This window comes from Rutidosis leptorrhynchoides, chromosome 1, assembly GCF_046630445.1.
Source record: "Rutidosis leptorrhynchoides isolate AG116_Rl617_1_P2 chromosome 1, CSIRO_AGI_Rlap_v1, whole genome shotgun sequence".
NCBI lineage: Eukaryota > Viridiplantae > Streptophyta > Magnoliopsida > Asterales > Asteraceae > Rutidosis > Rutidosis leptorrhynchoides.
In genome coordinates, this window is record NC_092333.1 from 236,550,506 (window position 1) to 236,565,377 (window position 14,872).

The 14,872-nt window shown below is 36.0% G+C and overlaps 1 protein-coding gene across 1 annotated transcript; it reads left to right on the forward strand.

Annotated features, from left to right (window-relative positions):
- The first annotated feature begins 7,660 nt into the window (after positions 1 to 7,660).
- LOC139868701 (probable aldo-keto reductase 3) lies at positions 7,661 to 9,738 on the forward strand. Its single transcript, XM_071857038.1, has 5 exons — positions 7,661 to 7,884; positions 7,996 to 8,199; positions 8,770 to 8,942; positions 9,048 to 9,150; positions 9,246 to 9,738. The coding sequence occupies exons 1-5, from the start codon at positions 7,672 to 7,674 to the stop codon at positions 9,573 to 9,575; spliced, it is 1,023 nt and encodes a 340-aa protein (XP_071713139.1). The 5' UTR covers positions 7,661 to 7,671; the 3' UTR covers positions 9,576 to 9,738.
- Positions 9,739 to 14,872: the final 5,134 nt, after the last annotated feature.

Genomic DNA, 14,872 nt, shown 5'->3' on the forward strand with positions numbered 1-14,872 from the left:
GAGACTTGTCACCAACTAAAATGACAATCCAACTTTTCGATCACACAATCAGATATCCTAAGGGCATAGTTGAGAACGTCTTGGTGAAAGTCGACAAATTCTTGTATCCTATGGATTTCATAGTAATGGACATTAAGGAAGATCTACAAACACCAGTAGTGTCAGGAAGACCTTTCATGAATACGGCTAGGACTGTCATTGATGTGCACAATCAAACCTTAATCTTGCGATCACATGGGGAGAGCGTTACCTTCAAAATTGATTGACCTACCGATCTCTCTGGACAGGCAGAAATGTTTACTATTTTCACCAGACGGATCACTTCCGATGACGAGTCTTTACCACCAGCCAATGATATCGAAATGGGTGTCGAATCACAGTCTGTAGATGACCCAGAAATGGAAGAAGAGGATCCCAGTGAAGAAATAGAGGAAGAGGAAGAACCTGAAGAGGAAGAGGGAATGGAAGACGTAAAAGAAACTATGAAAATACCCTCTCGAAGCATTAAGCATCATGAAGAATTAATGAGGATTGAGACGGAAGATTACAGGTTAATCATTCGTTTCAAGAAGAAGACTGACAAGGTTGAGGTTAAAGATATAGAAATTGACCCTGCAAGTATCAAAATGGAGAACCAGAATACTGAAGAAACCCGTTCATCAGACGCATCCTCGGAAGAACATTATACTGATGATGACGAGGAAGAGAGACATGAAGACATTCTGGATAACTCACACTCTCCAACCGAACCAGATCTAGGGGAGCTGGACTCTTCGTCAGATCGGATTCCGGTCATATCTACACACGCAGACATGATAAAATTCATCAATGATATTGATGAATTTTAAGATATTCTCGAAGCCATCCGTAAATCAACAATTTATTTCATGCTACGCTTAACGGAATGAATTATGGCTATCCAAGAAGAATACAACCTCTATCTCCAAAGAGAAAACAATGATGTTGAAATCCTAGAAGAACGCATTCAAGACTTTATCAACACTCTTCACGATCATATCTACCGAGAAGAAAGGAAACGAGAGCACAATTCAGTGGTTCGCACTATTCTTGAGATAAGGTTTTGTCGAGATCAGAAGATCATTTACTCTAAGGTCTACAACGCCTTAGCCGGATCTGCACTTTCGTTCTCAGCAAACCAACGAGCACTACTGACTCTCATCCGGAAGCACATGGATCTTTTCATCGGATGCCCGACTTATCACTCTGATTTTCAAATGATCGAGGATATTCACAGCTTTTTCGCTCTCTTGGAAAGAGATAATTTCGAAATCACATCAGATAGGCTAGTGATTTACGTAACAATTGATCACCATGCTGATCTGATTATCAAATAGTTACGAGACGCAGTTACAGAGGAAGTAAGGCGCAACAATCCGTTCTCTCATCTTGAACCAGATCAAGTCAACATTGCAACCTACGTTACGAAGCAGTTATCACGTATCTTCCACGAATCTACATATCCAAGTTTCACATTTAAAGCTGGATGTCGGGAGATATACTCAAAAACGGTGACGTTGATGCTCGGGTTAGGATTGCTGTTCACTTCTTTTCAGCTTCGCCTTTTGGCTAATATGTGCAAAGCTACAGATTCTTACTGTGGAGATCACCATTCCGAATATTTCGAGATACTAAAGATATAATTTCTAACATTATTTGAAGACCTCCGAAATGAGCATCCCATCAGAGAAATAATCACCACCAGCACTGCCTCTATGATTGACATTCATGGGTCAAATAGCAGAGCCGTGGATCATATTCTCATCGGACTTCAAGATTTATCACGAGCCGAAACTGCACACTACTTATCTTTCAGAAGATCTTCAAGAGAAGTACCGGATCTACTACCACTATTGGTCCAACACATTCTCAGGATTTACCCACCAAGACTCACATTCCCTTGAAAAGACCAAGATTACAACCACCAGCGAGGAATGTTTGCTTTATAAAAGCATCACTACGGTCGAGCCAATGACCTTAAACAAAAGCGCTTCTCGGGAGGCAACTCGTGCAATAAAGTAGAGTAGAAGAATAAAGGATGACAAATGAGCCGATCAATAAAGGACGCAAGGATTGAAAGCTAGCTAGTATCAAGCAACATCTACTAGGGGTACTTCTTTCTTCCTGCTACTAGCTCAAACTTTAAATTATGTCACATCCTAGCTTATCACTAAGTGTGGGATCCCAACCCAATTAAACACTAGACAAACACTCTCAAATCTTCAACTAAAACTCCTAAGTGTGGGATACACTAGGAACATTGAGGACAATGTTCGTCTAAGTGTGGGATGTTGGTATAATCTTTTTATACTGTATTAAAATAACTCATTACGAAGATTCCAAGTTCTTAAGACAAATTTCAAAAAATTTTAACAAGATAAAGCCTTTTCGAAAAAGTATTTTTGAAATCCTAAAACGTTTGTAAATAAATGTAAGTAAGGTGGAAATCTTGTTAGCTTGAACCAAAGCTCTAATAGAGCATTGCATGACTAAGGCATTATCGATCTAAATTGATTATGGTGAGGCACCCAAATAAGACCAGCATTCATCTTTAATGCTTAACTATTTTCCGTTGAGAGTGCCGATGTCTGTGCTCGGAATCATAACTTGCTTTAGATCTAAATTTCCAAAGCAGCGAAACGTGTTTCGGTTATAATCGGAAGAGCTAGCCATTTGTCAAAAATAAACCTTTCGCACCTCCACTACTTCTACTTCACCACCACACTCACATCATCTTTACTATCACCCGAAAAATTCAGAAAATGAGATTCCTTCCGAAAACCCGATGTTAAAAACCTCTCAAGTATCATGGTAAAGGTCTTGAAAAACTTTACTGGCAAAAAGTTTCTCGAGATGAAATATCTTTAAAAAAAAAAATTCAAAGTTCTGAAAAAAGAAGCAGAACTTATAAAGAGAAACGCCGAAGAAGAACTTGACCGAAAATGATTATCAAATGAAGAAAAGTTTAAAAGTGCTTCTCAAAAATTTCAGCACTCCTATCTATTCGAATAAAAGTCTGCATAAGGAGTAAGGACTATATCACCCTTTTTCTCACCCCTCGAAAACAACTTCACTTCCACTCCAAAATTCCTTTCCATCATTAACAAATGACCTAGAAGCTATGGTTACTACCGTTCTCACATTAGTAGCAAGGATTTGAGTCTTTATCAAGCCTATGACGATGGGTGCAGCATGATTGGCTATGAGTAAATTCATTTCTTAGATCTATAGGAAACCCTAAACACTTATGTGATTTGAGTGACCCGTGAAAGTTAGCCTAAGTCATGTAACATCCTCGCATACTTGCAAAGATAGTTTCAATCCTAACATAGATGACACACCTTATCTTTCGCTCTTATAATAAAAAGCAAACCGCTTAGGCTATTAGAAAAGAAACTTCGGAAAGATTTCTTAAGGTAATATGAGAGTTTTCTTGAGGATAAGCAAAGTCTAAGTGTGGGATATTTGATATCGGCTAAAAAGTCACGTTTTTACCCCGGTATTAAGGCCTAAAAACAAGAAAGATTCAAATTTTATTGACAAAATACCCACTTCATCGGTTAGAATTGAAGAATAAGTAATTACGAAGACGGTGCAAAAAGAATCAAGAGAATCGGAGCTAAAACGAAGATTCTAGAGCGAAAACAGTGAAAGACAAGAAATCAAGTTACAATCCAGAGAATAAGCAAGCCAAACGGCCTGTCAAACGACCGGCCAAATGGCTTGCCTGGCTCACAAATGGCTTTCCACACGCCCAAGTTAAACAGCCCCTGCAAACGGCTTGGTCTAGCAAACGGCCCCTGCAAACGGCCTGTCAAACGGCTTGCCAAATGGCCTGCCAGCCGCTTGCAGGCAAATTTCTTGCTTATTTAAAGGGTCTTTGTCATTCATTCCAACACACACTTCAATTCACTTCTTTCTCTCTCTTGTACAATATTAGTCATACTTTCAAGGTCTTCGACTCCGTGCGGGAAACCTAGTACCAGGAGAAGAACGCCGAAGATTGTATTAGGAGCGGTCTGGAGTTTGAAGTTTTCACTTTTGTATTCGGAACTCATTAAATCTACTGGTACTTCTATCCTTTATCTTTATAAAACGTCTTCTATTATTATGATGTTGTTGTCATGATTAGCGAGTAGTTATCTTTAGTGTATGCTATGATGTAGCAGTTATAATGCTGAAATAATGTTATGGTTTGTGTATGTTGTTAAAATGCTTTCCGATTATGCTTTAAACTCAATCGCTTTTCCAACTAATAGAATGTAGTTATCGGCTCTGTAATTGGGAAGTCGCGAACCCCGATTCAGAGTATACTATCTGTGTCACCCCTTGGTAAGAGAAGTCTATTGGATACAACGTAAGATCGACTGAGGCACACCGGTTGTAGTAAGTCAATCAAGCTTTGGATTCCGACTGAGGACTCTTTTGTAGTGAAACATCTGACTAGACCCTTAGTACATTGTCGGTCCCAGACCATGCTAGTGTAGTCACCAAGCATATAAACTTCGTATGTGCATGCTGAAGCACAGCGGTTGTTGCAAACTGTAACTCTGCTAAGTAAGGCCATGGAACCCGGTCAGTGTTGATTAGTACACTGCACCATAACGCGGTCTCAAGCATTGCACCCCGCTTGAGGGATTCTTAGTTAATTAAGGAACTTTTTGTTTAAACACATAAAGGATTGGACCGTTAGGATAACCGAAATTGTTCATGGAAGTCAACCTGACTTAGCCATGGTGTTCTTTATGGTTGAACTCTTTTTAAGGGCCTAACTATCTGTAAAACCAATCATTAATGAAAGCATTGAAACACATCACGTCTCTCGGATATGGTAAACCCTATATTCTATTATGCTTAAGAAAGTTTAGACCTTTGTGGAATGTTAATAGGTCACCCAACCGAGTCGCTCAGATGGATGAGCCGTCTGAACGTGTATGCCTGTAGTCAGACTGCACAGGCGTCGGGGGTAAGGGATGTTGCTGTCTATTCAGAATCTTTAATCCTATCGCATTACCCAGTGACATGTCTTACGACAGGGACGTTTAGGACCAGTGTAATGAATACAAGGCCTCTGCCTATTCATGAGCCAACATTCCATAATCTCGGCAGAATAACTGATGAAATCATAGTATGCACTTGTTTTAACCTTATCTGAATTACAAATTTTATTTCATTTACTTTATCTGTCCTATAAACTAGAAAAACCCAAAATTAGGTAACCACTACTCCGTCACAACTATCTTAAGCTTTAAATATAGATTTGATTTTAATGATATCTTAAAAATACGACTCTAGGTCATACTTCTCTTACTCATAATAAGGAGTAGTACGATTTATGCCCCGCTAAATATAAATTTAAAACAGTACCCCCCCTTGGTAGCTGATTCTGACGTGTTGCGACCTAACGTCACCGCACAAATAAAACCGTCCGTTTTGACCATATCAGTCACGATGCTTAAGGTTACGGTAGCGATTTGGTTGGTCTCGGGTGCGAAGTTGTGTATTACGAGCGTGAAACGGTAACAGAAGTTGAAGTAATAAAAATGTAATTTTGCTGTCACAATTTAGCAGTTCGCGGTGTCGAGCTTGGATTTAATGAATCTCGCGGTCACGAGGTTCTTTGTCGAAGTTGCGAGGTTGAGGTGGTTTAGGAGTCCAAATTTCCATCTATAAATATACCATTAAACCCTAACTTTTTGATAAGGTTTTTATTTACGAATTCTTTGGGTTTAGGGTCAAATTTTAGAGTTTTTCACTATTTTTCTTGGGTTTTTTTATCACTTTGGATTCAATTGTAAAAAGATTTAATCATTGGTAACTTTAATTGATTAATACTATGATGAATTTTTGTTTATCCTTGTGTTTATTTATCTTTTACATGATTATGTATAGCTAAATCTTTTGTATCCACTTAGATGATTGAACCTAGGTGATGGATTGTTAACTCTTTAATTTATAGAATCGATAATTATTCTTAATATGTTTGATTTAAGATCCACCGTTACTTATGCTTATTATAAGATTTGATTACAAGTTTGTTGGTCGAATTAACAACAGTTAATAAGATTGATGAACTTTTCTAAGTTATTAAAATATAATTTAGATATTGTTAGATTGCATGCAGGACACCACTGTAATTAGATAATTGTGAAAGAATTGATTAGCTAGCTAAATTAAATGTGAGGTTAAAGCGTGACACTTAGTTAACCTGAAATTGAGTCATAATCTTGAATAATTGATTGATTTTATTTTTGATTTGCGTGCGGGAAACCAACGTTAGTTGATTATACTTTCATGATAATATTAGTAGTTTATGTGCGGAAAACCAACCTAGATTTTTTTGGGCAAACAAACCATACTCAAAAGCTATATAAAGCTACAACCACAAGTCTCATAATCATACAACCAAACAAACCATACCCGAAAGCTATATAAAGCTACAACCACAAGCCTAAGGGCTTGAGACGGAAACAAACTAGAAAGACAAAACATTATTGCACGATTACGTGCTGCACAACAAACCATGTACGTACTGCACAATAAACCCTATACCATTACGTGTACGTGCTGCACAATATTGCACGATTCGGTTTGTTCTTCTACAATAAGTCTCAAACAATAAGCCCTAGAGAAAAAATGACCACCATAATATGATATTTTGAATGCAAGTGTTTCTAGTAGCAACTATTGCATAACTGGTTTTTGCTTTTAGGTCTTAACATTTGGGTCAACTGGTTTTGCTTTTGGGTCTAAAAACTTGGGTCAACTACTTTTGACACTCTGTTTTTGACACCAATGTTGCATACCTTTTGAATGCAAGTGTTTCAAGTAGCAAATGTCAATAATGATCAAAATGTCATAAGAGTAGATACAAAATGTCAATACAACACAATTGCAAAATGTGTCAAGTAGCAAAAGACAATTCAATACAACACAACTGCAAAATGTAATTAAAATTCAAAAGAGTAGAAACAACAAAACTATAGAACCAATACTTTGATTCATAGTCGAACTAAAAGATAATTCATTACAACCAAATGGTTCTTATCTACGGGCCAACTTTCGTTCCCTGCTTGCCTTACTCTTGGCACGTTTAGCCTCAGATTGATCAACAATTGTCTTCTCACGAGCCTTTTGTGCCTTGAATTTGTGAATGCTTTCCATAAGCACACATTTACATATAATCTTAGTTGGTAATTTTGCCTCCCTTGTACCCTTACGCTTACCTAAAGACGAATCACATCTGTTCTTCCACAAAAGCAATCGACCATTATGAGCTTGAATTTTGAAATAGGATGAGATTCATCGATTAAGGTTTATGCATTTTCGATTTGGGGATTTTCTTTATACTGGAACTGAAGATTCACGTCAATTGAACGCCATTTATATGGAATAAAATGTTGGATCGGACGAAATTATCCTCACATGCGTTGCACATGTGAGGGCTTGGCGTTTTAGTGTTGACATCCGTTAGGCATGAATATTAACCATGTAACTAATTGAAATCACAGGTACCAATGACACAAAAATTAAAGTTTTGGTGTTGTGATGAACAAGTGAACAAATCACAGGTACCAACGGAGTAATTTTTTTCTCTTTATATGTACCTTTGTTTACATCAATTTTCCAAAAAGAATAAAAATTAAAAAAAAAATGTCAAATATGAAGAGAATTAAGCTGGGATCACAGGGGTTAGAGGTATCGGCAATTGGACTAGGATGCATGGGTATGTCTCATGGTTACGGCCCCGCTAAACCTGACCAACAAATGATCAACGTTATCCATCACGCCGTTAATTCCGGTGTTACCCATTTGGACACCTCCGATATTTACGGTCCTCACACTAACGAAATCCTCATTGGCAAGGTTTGTTATTATTCCAGTTGATTGCGCTTATCTTTATCTGACTATTAAACAACAGAGTTAAAAAAATAATAATAATTAAGTTTAGACTGATTTTGGAATTTGTTCATATAGGCGTTGAAGGGATTGAAGAGAGATCAAATTCAACTGGCTACGAAATTTGGGATCATACATGGGGAGGGTTTTAGGGTGAAAATCCGAGGGGATCCGGAGTATGTGAGAGCTTGTTGTGAAGCAAGCTTGAAGAGGCTTGATGTTGATTACATTGATCTTTACTATGTTCATCGTATCGATACAAACATCCCGATCGAAATCACTGTTAGTACTTCCTCATTTCGCTCCTTGTGTTTATGTCAAACTGAACAATGCTTTATATAGTGTTAACTAAAAGGCTGAGTACTCGGAAAAAATTCTTCCGATTAGTCGCTCCATTTACTCGGTCAAACTTGGTCACACTCGGTCAAAACTTAAGATTAGTTGGTCAAACTCAGCCAAAGCCCGGGATTACTCGGAAAATCGGTCAAAACTCGAACAAAGTTAAACTTAGAAAACATCTGAACTCCTCCGAGTACTCCCGAAAAATTCTCGACCGAGTAGCAATTTCAAGTTATGGGGTGGGACTATTCGTGAATATTCGTGATGTGTGTGTGTGTTTGCCTTTGAAAAAACAGAATACGAAATAGTTATTTGAAGTTATTAATAATGAGATTGGTAGCTCAGTGGCATGAGACTTGGAATCTCAAGCGGAGACTCAAGTTTGAGGCCAGCTCGAAAGCAGGCCATTGGGTGTGCTGGAACATTGCCTCCCACATATTGTATATGGGGGCGAGTGTCAGTTATATCTATATCTATATATACTGTGTGTAAGAAAGAACAATATTTTTGTAGATGGGAGAACTGAAGAAACTGGTTGAAGAAGGTAAAATAAAATACATTGGACTATCAGAGGCTGGTGCGGACACTATTAGAAGAGCGCACGCGGTGCATCCAATAACGGCCGTACAACTGGAGTGGTCTTTGTGGACTAGAGATGGTGAACCTGAGGTCATTCCAACTTGCAGGTAATTAGGCACAAGCTATAATAAGCTATATGTTATATGTTACTGATATTATTAAGTTACTAAAAGCCACGTAGTGAATGATGTCTTGTGTTTACTTTTATTCAGAGAATTAGGAATTGGGATCGTTCCTTTTGCTCCATTGGGTAGTGGGTTCTTTGCAACTGGTCCGAAGTTGATGGAAAATATGGCAGATAATGACTTCAGAAAGGTATATATGCACATGTCCAAATTTATCATTCGGTTGTTGGAGCTTGTCACATTTTTATTCATCTGAATAATATTATTTCATCTGTTAATTTATAGATGATGCCAAGGCTACAAGGAGATAACTTTGACCACAACAAACTTGTATTTGAGAGAGTTAGTGAAATGGTTCAAAGAAAAGGGTGCACCCTGGGCCAATTGGCACTTGCGTGGGTCTTGCACCAGGGTGATGATGTCGCTCCAATCCCTGGTACAACAAAGATCGAGAACCTGAACCAAAACCTTGGTGCTCTTGCGGTTAAACTAACCGCTGAGGAAATGGCTGAGCTTGAATCCTTGGCTTCATTCAAGGGTGCTCGGATGCCCGAACAGCTTTTGGCATATAGTTATCTGGATACTCCACCACTGTCATCATGGAAAGCTGAGTAACAATATGGGTTCTTAGGGGGCTTTTATTTTAATATGAGCTTCGTTAAAGTATGGTTTGAATAATGCCGTTTCGGGTGCTTTTGTTGTGAATAAATCTACAAGTTATATGTTTGTGATTGGATTATGTGATGATATGTTGATTGTGTTTGTTATATATGTTCCATTTTGTATTTTTTTCTAGAGACACATTTTGCATACATCTGATTACTTGTTATAATTACAATATGAAGTATGTATATGCAGTTTAATCATTTGATACATCCTAATTATAAGATTGTATTTGAGGGAGTTAGTAAAAGGATCAAAGAAAGGGGTGCACCATGGACCAATTGGCACTGGCTTGAGTCCTGCAGCAAAAAGAAAGGGGTGCACCATGGACCAATTGGCACTGGCTTGAGTCCTGCAGCAAGGGGATGATGCATTGATGCAGATCCTATCCCTCAGACAACTAATAATTGAAAACACAAGTCAAAACCTTATTCGTGGTTAAAGTCACGATTGAGGACTTGGTTGAGCTTGACTTCATGTCTTCATTCTATGAAGCTCATGTATAATATTTTAGCTTCGTTTGGTTGCATTAGCTTTTAGGTTTTAGAAAAAAATAAAAAAGCTTCAATTATAAACACTACCGTTTAGGGAAAAAAGGTTTGGCACATTAAATACTTAAATAACCTTTCCTCCATGATAGCGTAATAAAAAAAAACCCGCGCCTGATTTTTTCCATACGCCTCAACAGTCGATTGCAGCTTCTCAAAGATTTCTTTCTGTGTTCGGTCTCCATCCATCTGATATGTATATTCAAGTTTATTAATGGGGCACTACTTATTTTGTAAGCAAACATGAGGATTATGATGTGTTTTTTGGTGTATATATATGTACTTGTTTTTTGGTGTGTCATATGAAGTGAACATTAAAAGTCACAAACTTTATGTAATTTGAAGTTATGCATCGCGTCCTGGTGTATCTAGTATGGAGAAAGTAAAGAAAGTCTTTTTTCAACACTCGGACTAAGAAACTTATCTCTACTTAAGAGTATACGAAGTGTCAACCTGAATAAATTTTCGTAATTCACGTACAGCAAACCTGTATATATTACTAATAACACCACTTGTTTAACAAATAAATGTTATTCTACTAATTTTGTATATTGAAGGTAAAAAGGTCAAACAGTACGCCTGAAAGTTATATGCGTGATTAAACACATGGAGTTATAATTTGCGGTTATGGATTGAAATTACACCCATGTAGGGGTGCTGCTAGTTTCTTCCTCTATATAGATATAGTTTGTGGTTATGGGTTGAAATTGTTGACTTAGTGTGCACGTCATAACATAAATCTATACTACCGCTTATATACAGGCTTATGGGATCACACACTTTAGCATTTAGACACCATTATTATATATTGTTGATATATAGTTATAACCTATAGTTCGAAAAACATATTTTAATTAAATATGATTTAATAAAATTAATGAGCCGTTGAACCCCAAAATATTTGATGGGCTTATTTTAATAAGAGTAAAATAAAATAAACTATATATATTATATATATAGGCCCATCTCGTTTTATTTTGGACTACCGTAAGACAATACAAAAATTAAAAGGGTTGTTTGTATTGGGATGACACAATATAAATAGAAAAGAGTGATTGCTTGTTTTTAAAACTAATGATGGCAAAATTAATAAAAGAAAAAGGGTTTTCGTAGTTTGGTTTTTGGTCTTACACAGCTACCGAAACGAAAGAAAAGATATATGGTTTTGTTCGATGTACGGCTCAAAGAAAAGAAAACAAATTATTGGTTTCAATTCGTGCACTTTAAAAACAGAACTAGCCTTTTGTTTATTTCTTGAACTAATTAAATAATCTTATTGATTATTTGATTATTATTGTTGTTGTTAACCGAGAGTAAGCAGAAGGAATAAGATTGATTTTATTTGCTTTTCAAAGTTGAAGTTATAAACAATATTGTTTTCGGGTTATACGGACTAGCATCTGATTGGTGTTGACGTGCTGTGTGGATCAACCATAGAGATTTTCATACACTTTGAATATATGTTTCTTCTAGACGTGGACAGTTATTTCTACCGTTCTTGCATCGCTCTCTAAAGGTATATCTAAACTCCACTTTATGTTTTATTATATTGACAATTATTATTGTTGTAATTGGATCTTGTTGGGAACCATTAATCGTGTGAATGTTTAATTGAAAATTTTATTATAAATTAAAATATATGCTTATTTTAATCATTCCGCTGCATTTATAAAAATTAAAAGTACACACGATTTTCCTTCAGAAATTACAGCCATGTAGTGTTGCTGCTAGTTTTCTATGTAGATAAATCTTTTGTGGTTATGGTTTGAAAATACACACATCTTTTGTGGCTATGGTTTGAAAATACACACATCTTGTGTGGTTATGGGTTGTGCTAGTTTTTTGCTTAAGGTGTAGAATTAAGTGGAATTCTTCATATAATTGGAACAGAGTAGCTATAGCCTATACTCCATATGTTGTAACTGGAGTTGGTATAAACATATTTATTTTTTGAAAATATAAAGGGTTAAAGCTAAAAATAGGCTACAAACTTACACAAATGTAACGATGTCGCCCACAAACTTATTTCCGTCCTAATGTCGCCTACAAACTTATAAAAAATGTGCTGATGTTAACATTTTGTTACCGGTTAACCGGTAAAGTTAATTATTTAACTTTTTTTATTCATTTTATATGTCCCGATGTCGCCCATATACTTTCAGTTGTGTCCCGATGTTGCCCATATACTTTCAGTTCTATTTCGATGTATCACCGACGTGTCATGACTACTTAGAAGCCACGTAATCAACCATTTTGGTTGACGGTTAAAAAAAGTATTTTGTTTATATTAGCACATTTTTTATAAGTTTGTAGGCGACAGTAGGACGGAAATGAGTTTGTGGACGACATCGGTACATTTGTGTGAGTTTGTAGCATATTTTTGGCTTTAACCCAAATATAAAAGACAAAGATATGTCGAATGAAGTGATATTTTTGTTCATGCTTAATGAAAACCAAATTATATATATTTCCTACTAGTGAAATGACCGGTGAAATCACGGGTTTGTTTAAACGAAACAATTTAATGACATGTTTTAGGTATTAAGTGAATGTAAATACTAAAGTCATTTATTTTAATGACCCGTTTGATTAAGAAACTTATCGTTGTATTTACAAATATATAGAGACGTGTATTCTCGCATACATATATAACGTAATTAATTTCGTAAAAAGAATTCATATTTGAATATTAATAATATAATAATTATAATTATGATTATTATATTACAAGTAAATAATAATTTGGGAGATTTTACAATTTAGGAGAGATTAGAATTTCTTTTTATAAAAGATCTTGTATTATTTTTTAATTAAATTAAAATTAAATTATGACATCATCATTATAAAAATTAAATGTAATTTTCTTAATGATGATATCATCATTTTAGAGCTTTGTATGACTATATAGATTAAAATTATGGTAAGCAACTGCTTTTGCTCATCACTTATTTTTTACCTAATATTGGTTCAAAAAGTGAGAGAGAGACGTGATGGAGGTTATATAATCTTGATAAATTTAGTTGTTTTACACTTATATATACAACCTTAATAAGACTTTTTTTTTTTCTTTTTGGAACAACTGAGATTATATTAAACCGACCCCAACCAAAAACTGAGATTATATTAATAAGACTTTTGATTTTATATTACATTTTGGATCGTTAATGTTTTGTTTAATTATAAAATTTATAAGGTAACAGAGAGTGTGTTTTAAGTTAGGTATTAAACTATTGCTAGATGGCCTCCAAACTACATAGATGAGCTTAGTGATGTTAGTAGTCTTGTCTCAAGCACCGGGCGTATTTCTGAAAGAACAAGGAATGAGATGAAACACGTTCGTAACGATATTGCTAATTTAATTTGGAATGAACATCAGTAATGCTTTTGTATTTGTTATGTTCTCGATTATTTTTTAATGACTATGTTTCATTAAATTAAAATGATGATATTTAGCAAATATTATGTGTTATCGTACTTTTTCATACAAAAGTACCTCTACCATTCCCAATAACATAAAACATATGTTGCCTGATATCCTCCTGAATACTTAACATCTTTCTCCAACCCCAAGACGGATTTGCTTTTAATTGGACGTCCCAAAAACTCCTACCCTCAAGTCGGTATGAATGAATCCATTTAACCCAAAACGAAGATTTATTAGTCAATAACCGCCAAACCTAAGACGTCATGAGAGCAACATTCCAATTTTTAAGTCTTTTAATCCCAAGACCACCCTCCGATTTGGGAAGACAAACATCCAACCACTTAACCTTCGCTTTACCACGCTTCATATCACCTTGACAACATAAGAAACCCCCCATCAATGCTTAAATCTTTAATAATGGCATCCAGGAGAATGAAAACAGACTGCCAATAAATTTGCATGGAAGAGAGAACCGACATAATAAATTGAACCATCCCAGCAAAAGAAAGAATTTTTTTTTTTCAATCTCCTATTCTACATTTCACCCTTTCGACTAGAATACGGTAGTAACGATAATACAGTCTGGACGAAATCAGCGAGACTTCCAAATATATCACAGGTTGCTTACCTTCTTCAAAAGGAAGAATCGATAGGATAGTTTGCTTCATCCCTGAAGAGACACTAGTAAAAATTGCGGTACTTTTGGGAAGACTAGGAATTAAACCCGAGCATCCTTTGAACTCATCCAAGCTTTGCCGAATAACAGAGACAGAGTTTGCATTTGCAAAGGAGAATAAGAATAAATCATCAGCGAAACAAAGGTTAATAATTTCCTGTCTATCACACATATGGTGAAATCGAAAATTCCAAGAGAGCCGGATATTGCGAACCAGCATCAAACTCAGGATTTCCATAACCATCGTAAATAAATAACGCGAAAGAAGATCACCCTGGCGAAGACCACGTTTGCCTTTGAAAAATCCATGGAGCTCACTATTAACATTGATAGAAAATGAAGTCGATGTGACGCATGCCATGATCCAACTAACCATGGTATTATGATATCCAAATCGATATAAAATCTCCTCCATAAATTTCCAATCAACCGTATCACACGCCTTTTGGATATCGACTTTAAACGCGCATCTAGTCGTACCACTAGCACGATGGTTGTTCCTCATTAATTTCTGTGTAAGCAAAATATTATTTGATATCCGGCGACCCGAAACAAAAGCCACTAATTTTCACTAATAATGTCACCCAGGCTGTCTTTAATA